We start from the raw sequence: 26,974 nt of genomic DNA on the forward strand, positions 1-26,974 counted from the left end.
AGATGACTGAGTGCCTATCTAGCCAATGCACATGCAAAAACGCACAAGAGGATCTCTCATTTTAAAATAAAGCCCCAAAGTCTCTTTCTCTCTATTAAGACAGGAGCGACGTGCTTGGAGGGCTGAGTGAAAACAGGTCCAAGAATCCTCATGTCAGTTCTCACTGGCTCTCCTTGAACCCTATTAATAAGATGTCTGGAGACTTAAACTGGAAGCTTTCCAACTTGTTTCAGTTTTTTCCTTCTTTCTTTCAATGCTCCATGTTTCTAATTCAAGTGATAGGGAATTGTCCTCTTACTCATTTTGGTGGCGTTGGTCCATATGCTAAATGCTTGAACTTGTGATCACTATAATTACTTGTACACCCAATGGCGGTGTGACAACCTTGTGTGTGTGTCTCAGAAAAAATTGTCAGAGCATGAGCGGAGGGTTCTCAAGCTGGTTCCAAGTGACTCTTTTGACTATGATGGGCCACTGCCAGATACTTGACAGTATTACATTTTTATCTTTCTCTCTCTCATTTGTAATAGCCTCTTTGAAGCTAGAAAATGTCGTTATTGATCTTCTTTTCTGGCAAATGCTTTCCCTTGTGCTTTCAGCAAAATTACATTTTTGCTTAATGTTAATTGCTTGTTACGCTACTTAGTTAATGTCACTTCCTTTGGAGCACAAGCATTGCCAGTGGTATCTGCATAACCCTGAGAATAGTGCTGCTTGGACTCCCTCAGCTGCCTTATGGTCTGTCTTTGCAAGAGTGGAGCCTAAAACATTGTAGGTCCGACCTAAAGAAAAGCTACAGGAGTTCCCAGATTTAGTGACTCTCAAACTTTAAAATCAAAGGAATTTAAATATTTTAAAATTATATTTGGATTCTGTGGTGATAGGTGGCCCTAGAAATACCTTAAGTAGATGAATACCTTACCTTTTAAATTGGTCAAATTATCTTAAACTGCTTAATTGTATACCTACGGGCTTGATGAGCCAGAGTTTGAAAAATCATACTTAAATTATTTTCTCACATGAAACAGAATGTCTCTACTTGTGTCTTAATGAGTGGCCAACATTTCTCTTAACCATAAGTATAAACAAAATTTATCTTTGAGGTCACAAGCTACTCACAAATGATTGCCTTAAATTGTGACTTCAGACAAAATGAAAGTCAGGCAAATGGTCATTAGGTAGAGGCACAAAGTGCCCATTGTCTTTCTGTTTCCAACTGGAAGTTAAAACAGCTGACATGCTCCCAAACCAGGGGCGGCTCTATGTATTTTGCCGCCCCAAGCACAGCAGTCAGGCAGCTTTCAGCGGCACACCTGCGGGAGGTCCGCTGGTATTGCGGAGTCGGGCATGCCTGTAGGAGGTCCGCCAGTCCCGTGCCTTCGGTGTACCCACTGCTGAATTGCCGCCGAAACCGCAGGACTAGTGGACCTACCGCAGGCATGCCGCCGAAGGCAGCTTGACTGCCGCCCTCACGGTGACCGGCAGGCCGCCCCCCGCGGCTTGCCGCCCCAGGCACGCGCTTGCTGCGCTGGTGCCTGGAGCCGCCCCTGTCCCAAATGCCTACTTTCTCCCCCAACAGCCTTCAAATGATGCATATTTGCATAGTACCAGAAATGTGTGGTACTCATAGGTCTGCAAGATAATGGCTCCTGGCTCGAAGAGAAAGATGGAGTCTCTTTCGAGCAGCACTGCACAGGTTGTGCTATCTTATTTTTAGCAGATCCCACTTTGAAAGGCAGGAGTAGAGTTGACAGGCTGTTTAGAAGAGGTGTTTGAGAGGAAGAAATGGCAGAGGTGCATAGCAGATCAGGAAGGGAGATCCAGGCTGTATGGGGCAGAGTAGAAGAAAGTGAAGGAGCTTTATCCAGATAACTTTTGGAGCAATTGGGATTACATCTCTACCCAGGATGGAGATGATCATAGAATATGAGGATGGGATAGCTGGTCCCTCCTCTTTCTCTGTGTATTGGGTGATGCAGGCAGGCTGCTAGGAGTCCAGTGTCCTGGGATTCCCTTTAGTTCTATTTTTCCACCTCTTGAGTGACCGCTTCCCTGCACCTTCCCACCCAAACTTCTGCATATTGAGGATAAATATACTTTCCCACTACATTTGCAACACATACATGGGATATAAAGGCATGAAATAAAACTGTTTCTTAGCTTAGCTATAAACACCGGCAGCCAACAGGCAAATGGTTTTCAAGTGATCCCATTTGAATGCTTTACACCTCCAAGCAGCACCCCTTAAATGCAGTACTATGTTGAAAAGTCATAAAAAGAACAGTGCCTTATTCCAGAAATCTGTGCCCCTGCGTAGGCAGGCAGACTAGCTCCCTGTAGTGAGGAAAAGTGTTTACTGGTTAACTCCTCTTAGCCCTGCTGGTTCCTTCTTGGGCATCAATAGAATTGTTCAACGACAATCAATTCCATCTGTTCAAACCCACTGAAAGCCCTTGAGGGCTGTACAGGTGCCTCTGAAGGCCTGATTGGCCTGTGGAGCCTCTGTTGTTGGTGCTGATGCACGAGAAGGAAAGAGACCAGTTTGACTGGCAGAGCAGAGCCCAGGTTCAGTTTGATTGGGCTGGCAGTTAACTGAGCAGATGTTAACGGAAATCATCAAGATACAGAGCCTCACAGTGACGTTTGTCACCCTTCAGACTAAAACCACACTGAGAACAGAGCGCGAGAACGGAACTCTGGCGAGAACTTGGTGATGAAGGGACCTGCCAGGGCTCTGTAAATAGCTTAAATAAAGAGAGTCTGGAACCCTGCTGGGAGGATGTTCATTTTATTTCTCTCTCTGTGGACCGAGATTTCCCAAAGCTATGTTCTTATTGTTGCACCATGCTGTGGAGACCTTGGCTCTGGCTTTAAAAGGCCCCGTGCTGAGCAGGTTAAAAGGGTGGTAGAAACAATCAGTGGGCGTAAAATGGTACAAGGCAGCTAGAGAGAGGAAGGCTCAGAAAGAGAGTTTTAAAATGCTCCATTCCACCCTTGTGCCAAGCCGTCCATTTAGCAGTAGCGTGAGCACCTCCAGCAACTTCTCTGACTTTCTCTTGTGAAAACGTAGGGAACTGTTCTGTATTTCATATTCCGTTTGTACAAGGAAGTGTGTTGAAAGAGGCTGTTGGGCAACAAACTTCAGCTGAGAAGGCAGCCTAGCTTCAGGGGAATGGTGCTGGGAGGGGATAATAGTTAGAATACCTTTGTCAGGCTCTTGGGAGAAGGCAGCCCGACATGGGACTAAGGAATGAGAGCACTTGGTTCTATCCCAGAGGTGGGCAAACTACGGCCCGCGGGCCACATGCGGCCCACGGGACTGTCCTGCCTGGCCCTTGAGCTCCCGGCCGGGGAGGCTAGCCCCTGGCCCCTCCCCTGCTGTCCCCCGCAGCCTCCACTTGCTGTGCTGCCAGTGCTCTGGGTGGCGGGGCTGTGAGCTCCTGCCGGGCAGCGCGGTGGTGCAGCTGGCTCTGGCCGGGCGGCGCGGTTGCCAGTCCTGGCGCTCTGAGTGGCTTGGTAAGGGGGCGGGGAGCGGGGGGGTTGGATAAGGGGCAGAGGGTCCCAGGGGGCAGTCAGGGAGCGGGGGCAGTTGAATAGGCATGGGAGTCCTGGGGGGCCTGGCAGGGGTGTGGATAGGGGTTGGGGCAGTCAGGGGACAAGGAGCGGGGGGGGTTGGATAGAGGGTGGGGTCCCGGGGGGGCCGCTAGGGGCAGGGGATCCTGGGAAGGGGGGGTCGGGGCCAAGGAGCAGGGCGGGTTGGGGATTCTGAGGGGGGCAGTTAGGGGGCAGGGGCCAGGCTGTTTGGGGAGGCACAGGAGTTAGTTGCCTAAGTATTTTTGAGGATATGGGCCTTAGTCTCTCATTTTCCATCTGTAAAATGGGAAGACTAATCTGTCCCGGTGTCTCAAATCGACAGAGGAAAGGTGCTATGTTCGTGAAGATGATTATGGTCTGTCCTTCGTGGAAAGATTAATTTCATAAACCCCCAAACTTTTCAAAATGGCTTGTTTGAAAACGAAAGAAATGTTCAGATGAAAGAGCTGTGCTCCACTTGCACTGATCTGCTCCAGGGCATGCATAAGAAGGCTGCTGGTGTGCTGGAGGAGAGCAGAAGGTTCTCCGGTGAGCCCCAGTAGCCAACAGACCCCCTGTTGTAGCTTATTGCTGTATCGTTTTGTCTCATCCTTGCTGACTTGTGCCTGCTTCACCGAGTTGCGCTTGGATGTTAGGATCACCCTAGCTCATGAAAATCGAATTGAGTTTGCACCCCAAGAGGCACTAAACAGTTCCTGGGCTTGTAAATGTTCTTTGTACATTGCTGGATGAATAGGCAGCTTATTGGAGCAGGGATGGTGAAGGCTGGGCTGTTCAGGTGTGTTGCTGAGGGCGCCTTGGGCATAGGCGGTGACTTGTTTACATCACTCTTCATCGTGTATCCGGACACCGCTCCAGAGTTGAAGAGAATTCAGGATCAGCTCTAGTTTCTTGGAATGTGAATTTCAAATCGCCACTGTGGGGTTTTCTTGAAACAACCAGGCAATGCCCTGAGCTAGCAGCTGGCTTTGAAGTTAATGAAATCAAACAATTTGACTGGGCTTTGAGGAGACGCTTGTTTATTAAAAAGGAAAAAAGGTTAAGTCCTGCTGTTTTCTATAAAACTCAACGTGCATGTCATGCTTCGCATAGCTGCTGCTTCCTAGCGCCATGCTGGGCCTCTTGGGAAGGAGGGAAGAACTCACCCCATGGGGTAGGAGCAGTGGAACAGGGTCGGGCTGAGGAAGGTGCCGATGATGGATATAAAGTGAAATGCTTGTGCTAATCATGACCCAAGGGGTGGCTCACGCTGGGCGTGACTGGGTGACAAAGGTATTAGTGGTATTGCTGATGAGTTGTGCTTTAAAGCGCACCCTGGCTCTTAAATGCTTCCCCTGCTGCTTTCCAGTAGCAGTGATTACTAATCCCAATAGGAGAGAGTGAGATTGCGTAGATCACTTACACTGCCAGTAATGAACTCAATACTGTGATCTCTTTCCCACCTTGCGATGAGGTCTCTGGCCTACTTTTCCCTTCCACGTTACTCTCTCTGTCCCTTTGCAGCAGCTGTCACTCTAGCCTTCTTGATTAGCGTAGATAGTCTCGATACGCTGCGGAAATGTGAACGCTAATATTCTCCTAAGCAGCTGCTGTCTGATGTTGCAGGGGATCATCCAGTCTAGGGGAAGCAAAGGGGCAATGACGGGTCTGTAGGATGCCGACATTCCCCACTGCCAAATCTGTGCCCTCATCTCCATGGACATATCCTGTTACCCAACGTAACCCTACGCTGATACCTGGCACTCCCGTTGAGTTCAGGCCCTGGCTCCCGGCGTTAGAAAAGGATGCAGAGTGGCTTCAGTACTTGAAGATGGGGGGGTTAGGAACTAAGAGGTGCAGTTTTAGACTAAAACAATCAAGATCTGAATATTTATTTTCCCTTCTCTTTCTCTCCCACAATCTGTTTCAGCAACTGTACCAGATCCTGACAGACTTTGATATTCGGTTTTATATGTATGAGCTGCTCAAGGTGAGTGATGGACATGAAGAGTCTGGGCTGGGGGAATGAATGTCTCTGAGGCAACGGCAGAATTCCTGGAGCAGCCCTCTGGCAAATTGACTCTTCGGCTTGTTCCCTCTCTGGTAGTTGATGCAGAATTGTTGTCACATAACAGAGCCCGTTTGGGAGGGTTGGCGTGAGAAGATCAAACTAACCAGCCCCCGTGGAGGAGAGAAAAATGTGGGAAGTTCAGAACTGAACTGGGGCTCTTTAGTTGTCTTTTATACTGTCAGTATCTGGTCTTTTTCCAGAAAGGAGTTCCCTATCAGTAGTGACTGTGTAGGTAAGTGGAGAGTAAAGCACCAGGGACAAAGCGCTGGAAGTGGGTGGGGTGAAGGGAGTAGCCAAGGTGAGCTAGGCATGGTTGGCATTATGCAAAGCCAGAGGGGGTGGATCTTGATATCGCAGAACCTGAGTGCATGCCCCAGAGGGGCGTTTTCCTGAGCTTTTACAGAACTTGATTTGGTAGCCCCAATTGTCCAGAGTCACCAGGGCAATTAGGGAGTTGGGTGGGAGGTAGGTGGCTTCAAATCTTCCTTCCCCCGAATGAGCCTGTGGGTCAGAAACAAGCTGGCTGGTTAAATGCCTTGAAATCTTTCAAAGCCCCTGAAGTTTTTTCTGTCGGTGGGGCTGAGGCTTTAGACCCCCATGGCTCTGCTGGTATTTGACTTACATCTGTTAGGGTAACTAAGGCCCTTTGAGACCAGACCTAGAAACTTACAGTAAGGCACCTATTTGGCTGGTTCTTCTTTCAAATGACAGAGAGGGATGAATGCCATCCTCAAGTGAGCAGTGTGTGCCCTTATGCTCTTTTGGTTTCATTAGACCGCCCCACCCCTTCTCTTGAGAGGCTGGTGTACCATCATGTGGCAGGTTTTGAGATCTGCTGAACCGTCTCTATGGGATCTCAAGCTTCAGTGTGAAGGAGCTAGCAGAGCACTTCAGTTCTCAAAGCTGTGCTCTGGGCACTGTCATGTTGAATCTCTGCCAAGGCAGCCGCTGTTGTCTGTCTTGGTTCCCAGCAGGGTAACTGGATTATTAAAACTGCCATTTCCAGGCCTTTTGGGCTGGCTTTGGGTCTGGAAGTGTCAGAGAAGACTGCCCGAGCCCTGGAGCGTCCACTCCAGGAGTCAGTGACTCAAGATGACCACTTGGGATAGATCTCCTAGCCAGCCCAAGCTGTGGCTACCCATCCGTGTTTCTAGTCCTTTCAGGGAATGATTGTGTCTGTCTGGGAGGGAAATCCCCTTCTGATTGAATTCAAGGCATGCTATGAAGCTCCAGGCTGCTTCTATTTTTATTGAAATGAGGGAGAGGAACAAGGCAGGTTAGACAAACTGCATAAGGAATTCAGCTTCACAAACACAGCAAAGGTAGAGAATGCATTGGCCTCTTTTAGTGTCTTCCATGTGAGAATCTCCGAGCACTTGACAAACCTTGATAGATTTAGCTCCGCCATCTCTTAGAGGTAGAGAAGCTGCATACTCCTCACTTAATACACGGAGAACAGCTGCACAGAGACACAGCTAGCCCAGGCTCCTCAAGCTGAGAGTAGAACTCAGGTCTGTGCACTCTCTGCTTGTATTTCCTGCCTTGTTCTTTGAACCACATCGTCATTCCTTCCATAGTGTTCAAGTCATTATGCTCCTTGCACATGTGTGATCTTGCTTTAGAAATTATTGGTAGATCCAAGCAAATTCTGGAGGCTCAAAAGAAAAGCCATCCTCAAAGGCCCTAAAACATTGAGCAAATGGTAGAAATCACTGCATTCCTGGGGAGTTCCTCTCCTGCCAGCAGTGACAGCGGAAATGACGGCCAGTCACTTGTGGTTGTGGACCTATCTACTGATAAGACATCTATCTCACTGGCTCTTGAGCTCTAAAGTACATGCTGGGAGCACAGATCCAGGAGTCGGGGCCTTGTACAACAAATGAACCAAGTGTAGAATGGCAGCTGCATAGTCCTCTTGTTCTCTACCAGCAACATGCCACTTCTGCCACAACCAGGATAGTGAGCGAAACAAGGGTCCTGGTTGTTCGGAGTCCTTCAGGTTCTGTACTCTCTTCATTCAGGCACACCTACTTTACTGGCTGGAGAGCCATGTGCTACATCATGGACTTTTGTCTGTGTTTACTGGTTTGTCTAACATGAATGTATATTGTCTGTCTGCCAGGCCCTGGATTACTGTCACAGCATGGGGATCATGCACAGGGACGTCAAACCCCACAACGTCATGATAGACCACCAACAGAAAAAGGTACTGCTGCAGTGGGGCACAAAGTTATCGAGGTTTCAGGGCAGCTTGAAACTTTGCCACCACAATGTCCGTAGTCTAGGCTGCTGCTTTCTTATTCCCACCCCCAACCACACACTCTTCCCCGAGTGAGATCACTTGTACTCTACATGTATTGGGGATTGTCTGTCATACTTTACTTCTGCTGCCTTTCTCTGAGCTCTACAGAAGCAAATTGCTCTGACTTGGCCGGGATGGGGAGGGGATTGCTTCTAATTACTCCAATTCCTCCACTTATTTGGGAAGTGGTTTCCAACCTTTGCTAGAAGAGAAGCGTTACTGCTACTGCCTGGAAAGCTTGGGGCAGGGGGGTAAGAGAAATAGAGGGAGGGGAATGGGGCACAAGTGGGAGGACAGATGGGCAGAAGTTCCTCTGTTGGACAGTGATCGTTATGATTGTTCGGTTGTGACATCCTATCTTGTCTGAAGAGTACGTGGATTTTATACACTGGGAACGTAAGCTTCTCCTGTCGTTGGATCCAGCGACGTTGTAGTCTCAATACAGAGTTTTGCTTTCTTAGGGGACAGGTGATATTGGTGCGTGGGGGTGTGTGGAATCTACCAGTTCTCTAGCTTTTGGTTTGTTTTGTTTTTAAACCTACTAAATAGAAGACCCTTCCCCCAGTTAAATCCCCAAAAGCCAAGAGGCTCAGAGTAGAGGCTGTTGCTCCAGTCCTGGCTCATCTGTATTATGTGAGACCACAGCATTTTCAGAGCCCTCGAGTAACTTCACTCCACTGGCTTGAGCGCTGCGTCCCCCTCTGAATTCTGTAGCTATTGTAGGTTTCAGATGACTTTTCTAAGTGGATGAAGTTAGTGGATAACCTCCTTTCACCTGCAGTCACTAGACTGGCTTGATCTCCTAAAAGATAAAAGCCTGTGGCTTATCTGCACTGGCCTGCCATGTGCAATACTGTGGCCTCTTTTTCCACATCTGTCCTGTGTCATTTTTGATGGACACTGGTCAATTCATGGGATAAAATACCTTAGTGGGTACTTGCCCATTGTGTCAGCAACCTGATGTCCAGCACTGGAGTGCCATCTTAACTTCATGGCTGCATGTGGCCATTTGGGGTGGATGCTGCATATACCAAAGGGACAGTGGTATCTCAGGGTCTTTCCCTCCATCTGCCCAGTTCAAGTGATGCCTTAGAGTCCTCCCACATGCATATTTCTCCTGAGCTGCTAAGCCACAGTTCCCTCCCTGTGAATCAGCAGTAGCGGTCTCCCAGCGATGCCGGCAGCTCAGGGGTTGATAGTCTCCCTGGCAATTATAACGCCATCTGCAGGTCCATGCAAGTGTGGTGCAGTCTGCATTTCTCACCTGAAAGGGCAGCTCGTCCCCTCTGCTCTAGCCAGTGACTCTCTCGTAGCTCTTCCCACTTGTTAGCATTGATGCTGCCTTCACGCCCAGCTGTGCTTTTGATTTTTGTTTAATGCGGCTGGTTCCTGCTTGTTCCCTAGCATCCAATTAACTGTCTTTTTATTTGACTGGTGGCATTAGTAACACATGAGTCACCCAGCAATAGATTATTTGATTAGGGTTGCAAGGCAGAGAATTCTCTGAGCCATGGTAATGCCACAAAGCACCGCAGATAATAGAGTGAGGTGACAGCATGAGCAGAGTCCAGACGATACCGCATCGCTGCACAAAGGGCTCCGGGCTTTCACCAAACCATTGAAAAAGGCTTTGGCAGACTTGGCTTCACCTGACTTGTTTTTCTTGGCAACTAAACCTGTTTGCTCCTACTCTGTGTGTTTCTCTTTATTGCATGTTTAGTTGCGGCTCATAGACTGGGGTTTGGCAGAGTTCTACCATCCAGCTCAGGAATACAATGTCCGCGTGGCCTCGAGGTACTTCAAAGGACCGGAGCTCCTTGTGGACTACCAAGTAAGAGTCTGCATCCAAATTGCTATTTAGTGCGTTGCTTGTGGTTGCACTCAGGCCACTTTGGGTTTGTCCATTTGCCTTCTGGGGGTTACCAGGTTAGAGCAACTTTGCCATGAAGTTGGAAAACTGAGAGCCTCCTTTGACTAGGGGTCTTTTGGGGCTTGGGCCTAAGGCAAGTGTGACCTTTCTCCATTTGATTGTTTCTTCTCCTCTCCTCAGATGTATGACTATAGCTTAGACATGTGGAGTTTAGGCTGCATGCTGGCCAGCATGATCTTCCGAAAGGAGCCCTTCTTCCATGGCCAGGACAACTATGACCAGGTGAGGAGATGCTGTCTGACTCTGAAAGGGGGAATTCTTGTTTACCTCTTTCCTTTGGTTGGGGGTGAGGTTCCTGGGCTGGGACCATCTGATTGGTAAGGCATTGTTATGCATTTGGTTGAACTGAGGTGTCAGGACTTGCACAACAGAAAGTGTGTGCCTTCTGGAAGGCCCAATGATATGTGGCACAAATTGTTGCGGTGCTGGAGAGAAAAATTTGCAAGGGAGCTTTCCTTGGACCTCAGGATTTCCCCAATGCTGAGCTCCTAATCTCTGGCTGCCCAGGTGCTAACAGACTAACTTCCCACTCTTGTTTGTGGTTAACATGGATGCAGCAGCCCTTCCATCCATCCAGTACAGAGGTGGCGGAACATTCTCTTAAGTCAGTGACCTGCCCTTCTCTTGTTGCTTCTGTAAATCTGTCTTTTGTTGCAGCTGGTTCGCATTGCTAAGGTTCTGGGCACAGATGAACTGTATGGGTATCTGAAGAAGTACCACATAGAACTGGATCCGCACTTCAATGATATCCTGGGACAGTAAGTAGGGGAGGCAAGAAGCAAAACATGACTTTTGGTTTATTTTCCTTAAACATCCATCCCAAGAGTTACTCCAAAGCACAAGTGCTGCTTTAAGTCTCCTGGGCTGCAGTGTCATTTGTCTGCCTCTTATCTAGCTATTGATGTAACTTAGGTTTTTTTTCTATCCTCTGGCTGTCTACGCACTGAACAAGCCACTAGATTTTCATAGTAGATTTGGTTCTCTGCCTCTCCTGGGTTCCGAGAGCTCGTCTAGGTTTATTTTTCTCACCATGTTAGGGGCTGCATCTCCCATTCCTCGTGATGCCAGTAAAATGACTGAAATGGATTGGGGGGGAACCTAACACAGATGCTGGGAATTGTCCCCTCTACGAATCAGTCATAGAGTTTAAGGCCAGAAAGGACCATCAGATCATAAAATCATAGAATATCAGAGTTGGAAGGGACCTCAGGAGGTCATCTAGTCCAACCCCCTGCTCAAAGCAGGACCAATTCCCAACTAAATCATCCCAGCCAGGGCTTTGTCAAGCCTGACCTTTAAAAACCTCTAAGGAAGGAAATTCCACCACCTCCCTAGGTAACCCATTCCAGTGCTTCACCACCCTCCTAGTGAAAAAGTTTTTCCTAATATACAACCTAAACCTCCCCAACTGCAACTTGAGACCATTGCTCCTTGTTCTGTCATCAGGTACCACTGAGAACAGTCTAGATCCATCCTCTTTGGAACCCCCTTTCAGGTAGTTGAAAGCAGCTATCAAATCCCCCCTCATTCTTCTCTTCTGCAGAGTAAATAATCCCAGTTCCCTCTGCCTCTCCTCATAAGTCATGTGCTCCAGCCCCCTAATCATTTTTGTTGCCCTCCGCTGGACTCTTTCCAATTTTTCCTCATCCTTCTTGTAGTGTGGGGCCCAAAACTGGACACAGTACTCCAGATGAGGCCTCACCAACGTCGAATAGAGGGGAATGATCACGTCCCTCGATCTGCTGGCAATGCCTCTACTTATACAGCCCCATATGTCGTTAGTCTTCTTGGCAACAAGGGCACACTGACTCCTCATATCCAGCTTCTCGTCCACTGTAACCCCTAGGTCCTTTTCTGCAGAACGGCTTCCTAGCCATTCGGTCCCTAGTCTGTAGCAGTGCATGGGATTCTTCCGTCCTAAGTGCAGGACTCTGCACTTGTCCTTGTTGAACCTCATCAGGTTTCTTTTGGCCCAATCCTCTAATTTGTCTAGGTCCCTCTGTATCCTATCCCTACCCTCCAGCGTATCTACCACTCCTCCCAGTTTAGTGTCCTCTGCAAACTTGCTGAGAGTGCAGTCCACGCCATCCTCCAGATCATTAATGAAGATATTGAACAAAACCGGTCCCAGGACTGACCCTTGGGGCACTCCGCTTGAAACTGGCTGTCAACTAGACATGGAGCCGTTGATCACTACCCATTGAGCCCGACGATCTAGCCAGCTTTCTATCCACCTTATAGTCCATTCATCCAGCCCATACTTCTTTAACTTGGTGGCAAGAATACTGTGGGAGACCGTATCAAAAGCTTTGCTAAAGTCAAGGAATAACACATCCACTGCTTTCCCCTCATCCACAGAGCCAGTTATCTCCTCATAGAAGGCAATTAGGTTAGTCAGGCATGACTTCCCCTTGGTGAATCCATGCTGACTGTTCCTGATCACTTTCCTCTCCTCAAAGTGTTTCATAATTGATTCCTTGAGGACCTGCTCCATGATTTTTCCAGGGTCTGAGGTGAGGCTGACTGGCCTATAGTTTCCCAGATCCTCCTTCTTCCCTTTTTTAGAGATGGGCACTACATTAGCCTTTTTCCAGTCATCCGGGACCTCCGCCAATCGCCATGAGTTTTCAAAGATAATGGCCAATGGCTCTGCAGTCACATCTGCCAACTCCTTTAGCACCCTCGGATGCAGCGCATCTGGCCCCATGGACTTGTGCTCATCCTAGTCTGACCTCCTGCATACCACAGACCACCACCACCCAACAACCAAAATTAGACCAAAGGATTACAGCCCACTGGAGGCAAGCAGGCAGAAAATAGGGGGACCGAGGTGCACCAGTGTCTGAGGCCCCTGCAATGGCAGGGAAATCCTGACAAGTGACCCCCCAAACACATGCTGCAGAGGAAGGCAAAAAATCCCCCAGGCCACTCGCAATCTGATCTGGGGAGAAATTCCTTCCCGACCCCACATATGGGATCTGTGCTTTCATTAGATCCCAGAAATTGCTTTGCCTTCATGCTCCCAGCTTGCAAAATTGTCTCACAAATTTGCCAGCCCAGACCCAGGATCTACTTGCCCACCCTTTCCCATGACGATAATGAGAAACACGGGTTGATATTTTCTAAACAGGGCAAGGGATTTAATCACACCTCTACCAGTAAAATTAGTGGGAGATGTGTGGCTGAATCCACTGCATTGCTTTGAAAGTCTTGATGATGATCTCTTACTGGTCTGTCAAAGTAAAATTACCCACCTCGCGTGATGGCAAGTAGAAATTTGCAAGGCTGGCTTCAAACTAGAGACATTCTCGCCATTCTGAGCCTGTTTTTGAAGCCCTTGTATCTCATAGACAAAGGCCAGAAGGGGCCATCCTGATCATCTAGTCTGACCTCCTGCACATTGCAGGCTACAGAACCTAGCTATCACCCATGTTGTTTGGAATTCATGCCTGTTCTTTATTGAATGGAACCCTGGACAGCAATGGATCTCTGTAAAGCTGCTCATACAGAGAGCACGTCTAAATTAGCCTTACTGTGCGGTTCTCTCCCTCTCATTGGGATATCATAGAATATCAGGTTGGAAGGGACCTCAGGAGGTCATCTAGTCCAACCCCCTGCTCAAAGCAGGACCAATCCCCAATTAAATCATCCAACCAATTTTTGCCCCATATCCCTAAACGGCCCCCTCAAGGGTTGAACTCACAACCCTGGGTTTAGCAGGCCAATGCTCAAATCACTGAGCTATCCCTCAAGCCCAGCACTGCCAAAAGCCAAGTATGCTGGGTTGTAAAGGAAAAGGCTTGAGTGGCACTGTCCTTGTTGGGTGTCACTAGTGAAATGCTGGATTCTGCATGTAGAGGGGGTTGGTAGGTAGCTCTAATTAGCTCCAACACTGCCCTTTAAATTCACATATGGGGTGTGGTAGGTGAACCCTCCTAGGGTCTGATGGTAGCTGCTGTGCCATTCAGAGATTGGTCTGTACAATGAGACATCCCTCTGCTACAGGCACTCGCGAAAACGCTGGGAGAACTTCATCCATAGCGAGAACAGACACCTGGTCAGTCCTGAAGTCCTGGACCTTCTGGACAAACTTCTGCGATATGACCATCAACAGAGACTGACTGCCAAAGAGGCTATGGAGCACCCATATTTCTGTGAGTCCTGGGGGGAGCAAGACCTGGGGTCAGAGTCACATGACTGGGCTGGAAAAGGAAAGAAGGGTTTGTTGATCAGGTGGGAGGTGGGTCTTCCATTCAGTACCTCCCTATGGATCTTGCTATCGTATTGATGGCTGGAATTCCAGGTTCTCCAAAGTCTAATGGAAGCTTGTGCTGCTTGAAGGGGGGTTCCTTGGAAGAACCTAAGCTTTCATGAAAGTGAAGCTTTGATATTGCTCGTAGTAATGCTGCTTCCCATCCCTGGCTGATCCTTGTGTCTCTTGCAGACCCAGTGGTGAAGGAGCAGTCCCAGCCCAACTCAGAAAATGCCGTGCTCTCCAGTGGCCTGACAGCAGCACGATGAAGACTGGAAAACAACGGGTAACTCAAGATGTTTACAAATAAAAACAAAGCCTTCAGTCACACAGTGAAGGGACTAATCAAGACCCCTCCCCCATTTATACTCAGCAGAAATCTAACCTTTGGGGGGCTAACACCTCTGTTCCTCTCTGGTGGTTGTGGATAATGTAACTCAACCTGTGGTATCAAAGCCCTGGGCAAATGGTTTGCAAGATACCCAGGGCTCACGGTAACTGATTCTTGTTCACATTTCCATGGCGCCTCTCTTCCTTCCCAATCCAGCCTTTTCCTACCACGCTGGTGGAGCAAACTTGCCGTTCCACCAGTGGACCATAGCATGCATCTAGATAAATAAGCCCTTTGGAACTGTGGACACTTGGGGCCAAATTCAGACTGGGTATAAGCAGATGCAGCTCTGAGGTCTGGGAGTCGCACCTGCTCACTCCAGGTCCGAGTTTGGCCCTTTCATTTCGGTTTCAGTTGCAGAGGAAAAGTGTGTCTCAGGATTGGTTTGGATCATTTAAAACCAACAGCCACCTTCTAAGTTGCTCAGAGAGAGGTGAGCACCCCTGCAAGTGCATTCAGAAAAGGTGGTGGGCCTGTTAGGGAAAGTCCTGAATGTAGAGGCAGAAGGTTTTTCTGTAGCAGGCAAAAGACTTTCCCACAGACCTCAGGAAAGCCGATCCTGCAAGACTGTCTGTAATGAGAGATACAGCCATGTAACACGTGATAACTTGCGCCAGGTGAAGTACAATTCCAGTGTGTGAATCTGGAGTGTTTCATGCCAGCACCATTGAATGAAGATGTGAGGAAATGCAGCAGGAGAGCTTGGGGATGCAGGAGTGGGAACAGCAAGGGGGGAGGATCAGGAAGCAGAGGTGTGGTGGGAACAGGGAGGGAGTGGCGCTATTGGGGTGACTATAGCTACCGAGACAGAGCTTGGGTCCATGTAGTGTGTTAACAATCAGCCAAATGCTGAATTTTGGGGCTAAGTTTCTGTTGGGGGGCAGGGTGGTTCTCTTGTGGCTTTTCATCCGATCCCTTGATAGCTTTATAGCCCCACAACTCACAGTTGCCACCTCTAGTTGTTCTGTGTGTAATTTCATCCAGCGATTCTAGAAACCTCCTAAACCTAGAAACCGGAGATAGTGTTTTGCCACCAGCACCTAAACACAGAATTTCCTTCTCCGGCATTGTCAAATATTTAATTTTTTTTTATAATATAAGGTTAGAATGTTTCTATTTGAAACATCTGTTTACATTCCATATCCCAATAAAGTTATATTGGCATTGATAGCAGGTCAAATCCATTTGTATAATTCACTGAAACCAATAAATATCTATACGTATGAACTTCTGTTGTCTTCTAGTCTATGGGGATGTGCAGAAACGAAGAGCAGCTGAAGGCTTTGCATCCTGTAGTTAGGGTTGAGTTCTAACTTCTGTTCCAGTTTCCCTTTTTATCAGAACTGGCTCTTTAACTTCCTCTCAACAGCTCCTTTTGGCCTGATACTTTTCGTGCTTGGTCTCAGCCCAAAGGTGAAAGTCTCCGCAAAATCACTTTAGCCGCTGTTGAGTTCAAAGGGAGTCGCTCATGCCCAGGGAATAAACTTTTGTGCTTGCCAGACTCTCAGGGTACATCTACAGTGTAAAAAACCCACCTGCGGCTTGCGGGGTTGCAGGACTCTGAAATTACAGTGTCGATGTTCAGGCTGGGGGAGGGTCTCAGAGCCCAGGTTCCAGCCTGAATATCGACACTGCAGTGGTATAGCCCTGAGCCTGAGTTGCCCCAGCTGTAGTTTTATGTAACTACAGACATACCCTCACCACTGAAACGTCAAACCAGGGTTGTTTTCTAGAGCGCTCCTTCCGGGAAACCCAATATGTCCCACTCCTTGAAAAGTCCTGAATTCTTAATCTGCATGTTCACTCACTCACACATACTCACTCACACACGTACACTCACACACACGCTTCTCCGTGTGGGGTGGCTGGACTGTTCTCTATTAAGGACATACTGATATAGCAACAGCTCTTCATTTCTTTCCTGGTTTAGGACAAGAAATGTAAGGACCAGTACTAATGCGGTGGCCAAGTTGAGGATTCAAGCCCTTGAAAGTTGGAACATTTCAAAAGTGAAGGTTCCTTGTTAATTAGGGCCCTCCAATGGACTGTTTGTTTTAACCTGTACTAATGGTTCTCAGGGGATGTTCACTCTGGGATGGTGTCTTCCCCCACTGCCTCCCCATTCCCTCTCCTGCCTGTCTGGGACCCACCCCCCTTTTTAGACATGGATTGAACAGTTGTGATTGCCTGATGTGTTCACAACCCCAAGTCAGAGAATCCATGATCTATACGAGAAGCTTTCAAATTGTGGGGGGGGATGGACACACGGGGAGCTGATGGGGCCGGGCTGAAGGGCAAGGAGTGGGCTCTGTCTGGCAGGGGAAGCAGATGGGGCTGTGTGCAGACATCTCAGCTGCCAGAAACAAGCTCCCCCATTGCACAGCTGCAGCACCCACTTACTGGGAGTTACCCTGGGGAGGTTGATGGGGACTCTGAGCAGGGAGCTGAAGGCTGCACCCTGGAAGTACTGGCCCCCTGCCAGGCAGAGCCCCCTGCTGACACTGGCCCTTCAGCATGGCCTCAGGGTAGAGTCCCATCTGCTTCCCTGCTGGAAAGAGTGGGGCACGCATGAGACAGGTATCTCTGAAAGGGGAACCTCTGATCTATCCCCGTAAAACAGATGGCAATGAGGTCAAGTTAGCGTTGGGATAGGACCTTAACATTGGGAATTTCCTGACTTCTGATTGGTTGGCTTCTTAGCTGCAATGCTGCATTAACTCCAGTTTTTTGTGTTTAGCATTAAATTCCAACCCGTTAAACCAATGCTAAGTGAATGTCGATGTGCACGTTTGGGAAAGGCAGGGGTTTACATTTCTTGTACCAATGGGGGCACGCTATTCGTACTGCAGTGAGAACCATCTGCATTGCCCAACTCCTGGGTTTTACATTGGGAACTAATGGGGTGTGGATGTAGAATCTTCACCCGGAGCCCTTTTTTAGTCTGAAGAGGGAAAAGGGGTGGAAGGCTCTGGGGGGAGAGGTCCAGGGTCATAAGACCCTACTTCAGACCTCCCACTGATAGGTGTGGAGACCTCCACGCATTCTTCCCTGACACAGCCATACCAACATGCAGCACACACCTTGTCCTCTCCTCTGGCAGGACCTTTTCTCTGGAGTCTCAGCAATGCTTTCCAATCCCAAAGTAAGTTAGGAAGCGAAATCGTGTTCCCATCTTAAAGAAGGGGAACTGTGAGGTATAGAACGGTTAAGCGACTTGCCCCAGTCACCCTGCAAATTCAGCCCAGTCCCACCACCTTCCCCACCTCAAAGCTGGCGTTGAGACCAAATGTGAGAAGCTTCAGCCCAAAAGGAAATGAGAGCTGATTTGAAATGGTTAGTATGGAAATACCCTTGCAATCTACCATTCCTTGCTGCTGTACTGTACAGTGAGTAGTACGTGTGTGCACATAGCTCTAGGTTGATCCAGTTCTTCTCTGTGAGCCTGTTCACATGTTACATGCCCAGAGCCGGAAATGCCACTTCCCCCTGTTCAGTAATACTTCACATCTACTTTTCCTTATGGCAGTGAAAAACGCTTTGTCTTCAGAAAGAAAGGGGGCAAGGGAGATCCCTGATCACACGCCTTCTTGTTTGCTCAGGAATCTGGCACAGAGATGGCAGTGAGACAGGGGTGAGCTCACAAATGTACAGTGAAAATTCCCTGCCTACCAACCCGGCCCAGTGCTACAGCACCAGGTGACGGGCTGCAGTTCAGAACCTCAGCTTGATGCCTTGCTCTCAAGAGCAGCAGGGCCTGGGAGCATGTGCATGGGGAGGCTTGGGGTGATGCAGGCATCTGAGTGGGGGTGAGATAACGTGTTAGGGGCACAGAGAGACTCCTACTGGCCCCCAATAAGAACGTTATCCCAGGGAAGCATTGCAAACCATAAGTATGGGAGGCAAGGTGGAAAAAACAGATTTTCATTCACCTGCCATTCCATGCAATAGTAACTTAGCACTCCTACAGTGCTGACATCTTCAAAGCACCGCATAAGCCTCGCACCACCCTTGGGAATTGGGTCAGTATTCTCCTACTTTACAGACAGGGAAACTGAGGGACAGAGGTTCCGTGACATGCCCAAGCCTGTGGAGGGAGTAAGTTGTGGGGGAAGGATTAGAACCTGCTTCTGTCTCCTTGGCCCTGCGTTCAATCTACTAGGTGCTGAAGAAGGAAAAAGTTCTGGCAACACATTGGCATCAACTGCGGCTCGCGTCTGATGCTCACTTCCCTCCTCCCATCTCTCCCTAGGTCCGATGCTGTTCCTCCCAATTTTCCATAAGCAGAACAAGAACCAAATCAAACGTCTTATCAGCGTGTGTACAGAGCTGGCGGCCAGACGGCGTTGCGGTGGCAGGGGACGAGACCAGAGACCGCACCGGCTCCATGGCACCCACCAGTTTATAAACACAAACCTTACTTCTGAATGTAAAAGGTTCCTCTGCCTTTGACTTCCTGTTGACCTCTTCCTGACCCAGAAAGCATGGAAAATGTGAAGGGTATGCAAAACGGTTGTTGGCTAATGTTGCTCCCCCCCATGCTGACCTTTGCCCCCCTGAACCCCAGCATAACGTATTAACTAGCTGGCTCCAGACTTGATGCGGCAGGGAGGGGGCAGCGGGGGGAAATACGGCATGATGGACAGTTCTATATTATAATTAAAGGAATTCTATATTATTGAATAAAAGTTTTAAAAGAACTGTATGCAGAGTATTCAGTCTGGAAGGAGCCCTGGGGCGTGCCCCCCTGCAGTGGAGGATGCTGAGGCTGGTCGGAGCCCTTCCTGGGGTTGTCTCCTGCCATTCGCTTGTTTTCTGTGGTGGGAAGAGAGTGAATCTGTTGTACAAGGGTGGGCTAGAGCCTGCCGCCTCCAACTACTGGGCGGGCTTAAGCAGCCGGGCTACTGGAGGACAGGACCTCGTAAATGGATAGGAAAACTCCACGCTGGGCCTAGCATCTTTCCCTCAATATCAAGCTCCTTCGGAGGCCTGGATAAACACTAGACGCTTGGTCCCCCATGTGGTGTCTGCACCGCAGCAGAGGGTGAGACTGGCTGCCACTTTTAGCTAGTTTCCCATTTTCCTCCTCCTCCCCCCCCCCCCACGCCTCTGAAGGAATGGCAGAGCCAGGAAAGGCGCAAACGCTTTCTCCTTCCCTACCCCAGCTGAGAAGGACGTGGTACAGGGTGGGGTCTCTCAAGAGATGTCCTAATCAAGGGAGGCCTTTGCAACTATAGTTCAAGGTCTGGCTGCCTGGAGATCTCAGCTGGATTTAAAAAAGGATAAGGAGATAGCCCCCGTGTCTGCACCAACACCCCTGCCCTGTACACAGACAATGGGTGACTTCAGTCCTCTGAGCCTCTCCCCTGCTCAGGAGGGCTGGGGGCATTCTCATTAATCCTAAACACAGTAGACTCCTTATCCTCACAGTTCTCTGTGGGGACTACTGAGCCCTCCTTCTGTCTATCTCCCCCCCGCCCCCCAAGGACCCCTGGGCAGAACCAGCAGTGCTCACAATGCTTCCTCTTTAGTGACTGCTCCGTGGAGTGCTTCTGACTTCCTCCTCGGCCACTGCCTCGAGCTACACCTCCATTTGGGTAGTGAATCGAACCGGCTGGTGGAGTAAACCAGGGCTTTCTCCCCGCTCCTTCCGTCCCTCTAACCCCCGCTCATATCAAACCGCCTTCCTGCTAGCAGTAGTGGTGCCACTTGCGTTTCCTGACACCCTCGGTTAAGGAAGAGATCTCTCTCGGCCGGGTGGGCACGTCCTTGTCACGGCAGCCAACTCCTCACCTGCTCAGTCGTCAAGTGTTTATCCCAGCTGTGTCTCCACACTGGGCAGGCAGCATTTCCGAGCCAGTGAGCTTGAGCTTGAAATTAACAAACCCAGACGCTTGAAGCTACTTTTTAAAATCCCAGCAGGACTCCAATTCTACTTTGTCATTTCTTTTCTCGGGCCGTCCTCTCTGCCTCCAGCTCCCCTTGCATCGTTTTTATCCAGCGCCTTGGTACTGAAGCTGTCTGTTGTAAGGCTACCTCTGATATAAGGCTATCTGCTGTATGTTTTGTCTCCTGGCTCTTTGGAAGCTCATTATAAATACCTCTTTATAACAAGCACCTCCCTGTAATGTACGTTTAGTATCTTCTAAGCCTTATAGAAGTGGTGCTATGTATGTGTGCGTGTGTATATAAACTCTGTATTTATTATCTGTTTCCACGTGTGGGTCTGTGTATCTAGGGCAGCGCTGGGCACTAAGTGTGCAGCTGAGGGATTTGCTTAAGGGGAAAAAATATGCAGGTGGAATGTTAAAATGGACTCTCTGCCTTTAACGTGTTGTGGCTTCTGCCACTCCCCACTTACCAGCCTCCTAGTTGTGAGCGTGTTCCCAGGAATACATGCTAGCTCTGCTTGGTTTTTCAGGGCCATGGAGCTGATGGGGAAGGGTCCCTGGGGATGTCTTCAGTAAGCCTTCCCCAGAGGCAATCGATCTATCTCTATGTATTAACCCTGGGCCCATCCCTTTAGTATCTTGGCCCTTTGTTCCAGGAAGAGCAGCTACCTTCTGGGGGTCACAAGGAAAACGGTCACTCTTTGGTGCTCAGTTAGGTTTTAGCTGTAGTTCCTATCAGCCCAGGACTGTGTGTCGGGGATAAAGCATGAACCCCGAGTTGAAAGCCAGCATGAACCCCAGTTTCCAGGCTAGAGGATGAAATGCATCGACGTGGTAAGAGCACAGTGAACTCGTTCAAGAGTGAGGGCAAATGAGCGCCCGATGCCCTCTGATCCAGCAAAGAACTTTACAGGAAGGAATTGAAATAAGCAAGGTGCATTTGTTGCCTCTTGGCCTCCAGTCGGCTCACCTGATGGGGACGAGGAAAAGAGAGACCTCATTTGAGGACTAACTGATACCTTCACTGTGTTGGAGACCCACCTGCAATATGCTAGTTCCCTCCACACAGTTAAAATATGCTTCAGACTTGCCTGTGTACCTAGAATTAAACCGTTGGCTGGGTCAGGCTGTAGCCCGCGTCAGTCACGCCTGTTAGAACGTGGTCCCACCTGCACAGGCACAGCACAAACGTGCCATGGCGCTGCTGTGTTGTAACTGGGTACCCCAGCATTGCAGTCCTTGTAGTGTCGATGGGACAGCCTGGTAGCTACGTTAACCTGACTCCCATCATGTTTAAATCCAACCTAGGCCTCCCTTTATGCTTAACATCACCTTGTTAAAATGGCCTGGCCCTGAGAAACAGTTTCACCAAGGAAAGGAACTTGATGTGCCATCCATACAGGGTGCTACAGAAGCCGCCTAGAAAGAGGTCTGTTTTCAGTTACAATAGGCCAATTGCATAGAACAGTGGCTTCCTGCTGCATCCCAGCCTCCGTCTCATCACTCACCTTTCTCCCAACGCCCTCCCTCTGCTTGTCCTTTCCACCATGTGCGCCCTACCCCCTGCTTGATACATCCTCAATCGCCTGTCTTCAAAGGGGCACTGTTGACTACTTTTTTCGTTTTAATTTTCTTTTTACACTCCCTTATTTGTAATACCCTCAGAGAAGCTCCAGAAATAAACCGCTCTTTGCCTACCGATCGTTGTCTTCCATTTGTCAAAATACTGAGCCTTTTCCTCCCCCCTCGCTCGTCTTTTCTAATCCTGCAGAGGCAAACGTGACTTCCATCCTCCCCACTTCCTGGCCTTGTCAGTGTCCGCACAGGGCTAGACCTGTCCTGATCGGCTGCTGCAGGAGCAGCACTGTGGATGATCTATCTTTTTGCCTGGGTTTGGTGAAACTAGGAAGTAGCCTAAAAAAAAAAATAATTCAGCAACAAAGTGGATTTAAGAGGAAAGAATTCTGCATAAAAAGAGAGAACTTCCTTCTGGCCGGTACTGATCTTTAAGGTAGGTCAAATTTTGGAACTTGGACTACTTGACAGTGCCCCTTTATCTTTTTGAGCTCTTGTCTAGCGACAGACACACCTCCTCTGCTTTGTCCCAGTCTCCGCTTCGTGAGTGTCTGTGTGAGTCAGGATTCAGCAAGTGCGACAGTTCCAGAGCCTCCATCCTTGGTCTTCCTGTGTCCAACTTTCCCATCCGTAAGGAGCCGTCTGTTCGACAACTGCTCCTGCCGTCATGTTGTAGACGTTCCTTTCCGTCAAAGTTCTTTTCTTGGCCTGCTTATTGGATGGGCCCTTATCCATTCCCTCTCCTGTGTGGTCATGCGGTTCTACCGTATCTTCAAAGAGCTGCCAGTGAAATCAATGGGAGTTAGGTGCCTAAATACCTTTGTAGATCTGGGCCTAGCTTCTGGTCCCTTTTCTCCTGGTGAATAGTATTTAACGTCACTGAAGTCAATGGAACCATTCATGGAGTTCAGATGATACTCAGCCTAGGTGACGCAGTCAAAATCCGGCCCGGCGATGTTTTCCCTTTTCTTAGTTTCCTGCCCCAAAGTTAACACAAAGTGTAGAACTCAAAATCCTATTGACCACCGCAGCATTTTGCAGTGGTCAGCGTCACCCAGGAAAAGTTCTCACAAGCATCCCCAGGCCATTAAACTGGCAAAACCAGAGACCTCATAATTAGTCAAAGCTCTATATAATTTAAATGGTGACTTGCTGGTTTGTCATCTCTTGCCACCAGGATACAATTCCAACAAGCTCTGAAAGTTCCCAGTGTATGAACTATGTGCAGGGAGGGGGGAATGTTTACGTTTTTCAAAATAATTCCTGTCACCATGTAAACGTACTTTTTTTTAAAAAGAGAAATCTAATTTTCAAGTTAAATCACTGAAATGTCCAACTATGAAAGTCTGCTGCCTCTATCACACTAGCTGTTCTACTGGCTTTAAAAACATCAGACCTCAAAGTCTGAGCCACACTCTGTTAAAAAGTCCCCGGAGAAATGTGCTGTGGGATTCTGGTACCATCATCCTCTAGGCAAAGATTTGCTCTGCTGCTTTGGCCCCTTAAATCCACGATCTCATTATGGTCTGGTATATTATGGAGTCTCATCCACCTGCATATATTTTTCCCTTCATTATTGCTAAGGATGGTGGCATGAAAACAGGATTTCGGAGTTAATCTGCTCTTGCTTCTACTTTTTCACCGGTAACCAGTTATAACGTCCTGGCGATTTGCTGGGCAAATAACTGTTGTCCCTCTCGTAATTGTAACTTCAGGTGGGACATGAGCAGAAGGCTTAACACCTTCTGTTTCCATCCCAGCTGGCGTTCGAACTGGAGAACAAAGGGAATAAGAAGCTGCCTAGAAACAGGCGTGTTTCTGTCTCTTAGAAAGGAAGAGAAGCTTGGGTCTTGCTTTGGTTGGCTTGTGCCGATAACCCCATTAGGAATAATGGTGGTTTGTGCTGTCCACTCTTCATTGAGCGACGATGACCACTCTCAAAACCACATGTGGCATTTCTGCTCTGTGTGAGTTGCACGGTGATTTTTAGCTCCAAGCCAACAAGTATCTTGCTGTCTTCACCATCAGATGCATTTATATCCGCATAGATTCCAATACCTCTTCTAGACAAAGGTTTGTTCTCCAGTTAGTTTAATCTTGGGTATGTTCTATTCCCTGTAGAGGGAATAGAGACTCTGCGTGAGTAGATTAAGCTTTTCCGTTGCTCAGGACAAAGATTAAAGATATTGTCTCCTGTCCATGCCACCCCAAAAGGTGGGCAGGAAGCAAAAACGTGCATCAAGCCCAGTTGTGAGCCAAGAGCCATGTGAGGAGCTATAGCAAAACGCACGACTGAGTAGGATTAAATAGCAAACGGAAAATGTTGATGAAAAATCTTCTGGCTCCCTTTTGACAACAAGATGTTGAGCTTGTCTGGCTTATAGTTAAATACAGATTGTTTCCTTGCTCTTCAAAGATGGTATAAGGGCTGGTCAAGATAATGCCCACGGCTGTGTTTTGTCTAACAGGGGTTGCTAGTCCCTGAACAATGAGCATGTAACATCTCTTTTATGGGGAAAAGAGGACTCCCGGTTGTTCTGAAAAAGCTCTGTTAAGATTGCTTCTTGTAGACCTCCACAGCCAGGGCTTGATCCTCAGCCCATCAAAGTTAATGGAAAGACTCCCATTGATTTCAATGGGCTTTGGATCATGCCCTCACTCACGTGACATTTACAAGGTACTGTGAAGTGTGTGTATGATTAGGATAAGCAATAGATGAATAATTATTGAGAGGAAGGATTTATTATCTTTATAATTCCTTTCCGTAAACATGTCCAGCACTGTTGGATTTCAGAGGGGCACCTAGATTTGACATGTCTTATGCCAGTGTTTTAGAGGGTTCCTGAAGGTCTCACCACCTTGAAAGTCATCTGATCTCCAGGGTACTCAGGGTGGGGGGGGATTCTTTGGAGGATGATTTTATTTTTGGAGATGGACCTTCATTTACTGTAGAATTCTGCCAGGATGTCGGCCTCTTCCTAGCGTATTTAATATGAAAAAAGCATAGTAGAAACTAGTGCACAGTTGCCAAAACCCAGTGCCCACACACATTGGAAATGAAAGGGAGAGTGTAATATACCAACGGCTTCTCTGGTGATCGGACGGACTCGGAAACAGCTGCCATTTTCAGGGAGTGCTGCCAGGTCCTGATCCTGCCCACTGGGCAGACCCCTGTGCCTATCCGGACTCCCCACTGACCTCAGTGGGGCTCCACACAGACACAGGGTCCAGGTCAGCCTGCAGGATCAGGGCCAGGTTTATACAGCTGGAGATTAGGGGCTTGCTCCTGCTCAAATGGGAGCCAGACTGGGACACAGGTTAAAAAGTTTTCTCTCCAGCGCAATACTGGGCGGGGCTTTTCAAAGGCGCTGAAAGGAGTTAGGTGCCTAAATCCCATTGCAATTCCATGAGTGCTGGAGGTCTATCTTCCTACCTTAGGCTTCTTTACAAATTCCAGCCTGCGATATTGACACACATTAGCATTCCGTTAGGTGACTGTGTTTTTTATGCCTGTTTTTAGCATCGTTTCCTGCATTACACGTCTCTTGGGAGGAGGAGAGAGAATGGAGATGCCTTGGATAAAAGTTGAAATTGCCGTGATTTTTCTTTAGAATTCACTGAGAAACTAGGACAAATGGTTTGAAAACACAAAATGTTTCCATGTATATTGCTCCTGCAAAACAGCTGGCAGTAAGATGTGTGCCTGGACAGCATCTGCACGGTGGATGAATGAGGGGCTGGGCTATTCAGGAACGGCAGCTGTATATTTGCCCTCATCTCATGTGTTAACAGATTGGATTTATGGAGTCATTTATTTAACTGTGTTGTATAAAGTGTTTGTACTCTAACCAATTGACTAAATATAGTTCTAATTTTTAAATAATGTGTTATTACTTCTGGTGTGTTTTTAGTTGCTTGTGGGGGAGGGTGGGCACGTGTTCAGTTTGTCAGAGGCGTGACAGTAAGAGACTGTGACTGGGGAAGAAATAGCCACTTAGGGCCCTGCTCCTGCAAAGATTGATGTATGTGCTTAACTTTAAGGACTGCGGACTAGATCCAAAGGCAATTGAAACTAATGGACATACTCCCATTAATTTCAATGGGTTTTGGATCAGGCCCTGTGAATTGTCATTGAAGGCAATGGAACTACTCAGGTGTATAAAGTTAAGCATGTGTGTAAGTTGTTGCAGGATCAAGGCCTTAATTCATTTAGATCTTGCCCTGGTATCTAGTTGGTCTTGATAAAGTTGGTGTTGATAAAGACACTTGTCTTAATTATTTTGGGAGCTTACATTTTTTTTGCTTAAAAATGCCACTCCAAGCTGAAACTGACAACAAAGGGAATCTTGTTGGATTGCTTTAAAAACTCAGTTTAAAAAGATGTGAAATAGATGCATGTTTGTTTAAGGCAAACTCTAATAACTGCAGATATGGGTCTACTCAGAAAAATGATTGTAAAAATGGCATTCTGGGGCTCCTCATTTTGCATTTTTTCAGTGATTCCTGAGCAAATCTGCTTAATTATAAGTAATTAGATGGGGGGAAGTGTCTTCTGCCAGCTGCTCAAACTCAGCCTGGGCTTTGAGATTCAAGCCGTGATCTTTCTTCTGCATCATCGCCAGTAATAAAGGTTTGGCAGGCTAAATTATGTCCTCAGTGACACCTATGTGGTCCCATTGCCTTCAGATGTAACTGATTGGAATTTAGTAAACAGTTCTGTTGCTGATGCACATGGAGGAATTGAATCCAGCTCATGCTGTCTTAGCTGTGTTGCTCTGGAGGGTTAAAAGGTATAAAAAGCAGCAAAAAATGTATTTTAGGCCCCAATCCTGCAGTCACTTCTGCTGGTGTGAGTAGTCCGATTGATTGGAACGGGACTCCTGGGGTGAGTAAGGTTACTCATGTGAGTGTTTGCATGATTGGGGCCAAAGTTAGCAGGCACGACTCTTACTACAGAAAGAGAGCAGATCTTAGGCTACGTCTTCACTACGG

At 48.1% G+C, this 26,974-nt stretch overlaps 1 protein-coding gene across 1 annotated transcript in view; it reads left to right on the plus strand.

Annotated features, from left to right (window-relative positions):
• Positions 1–25,816, plus strand: part of CSNK2A2 (casein kinase 2 alpha 2) — a 43,291-nt gene extending 17,475 nt beyond the window's left edge. The window contains exons 5-12 of the mRNA XM_026652682.1: positions 5,504–5,563; positions 7,767–7,850; positions 9,667–9,777; positions 9,997–10,098; positions 10,534–10,634; positions 13,882–14,030; positions 14,321–14,414; positions 18,769–25,816. Of these exons, the coding sequence (XP_026508467.1) occupies positions 5,504–5,563; positions 7,767–7,850; positions 9,667–9,777; positions 9,997–10,098; positions 10,534–10,634; positions 13,882–14,030; positions 14,321–14,397 (684 nt within the window). The 3' untranslated portion in view covers positions 14,398–14,414; positions 18,769–25,816. The remainder of the gene's footprint in view (positions 1–5,503; positions 5,564–7,766; positions 7,851–9,666; positions 9,778–9,996; positions 10,099–10,533; positions 10,635–13,881; positions 14,031–14,320; positions 14,415–18,768) is intronic.
• The last annotated feature ends 1,158 nt before the right edge of the window (positions 25,817–26,974 follow it).

This window comes from Terrapene carolina, unplaced genomic scaffold (assembly GCF_002925995.2).
Source record: "Terrapene carolina triunguis isolate 2854851 unplaced genomic scaffold, T_m_triunguis-2.0 Scaffold130, whole genome shotgun sequence".
Taxonomy (NCBI): domain Eukaryota; kingdom Metazoa; phylum Chordata; order Testudines; family Emydidae; genus Terrapene; species Terrapene triunguis.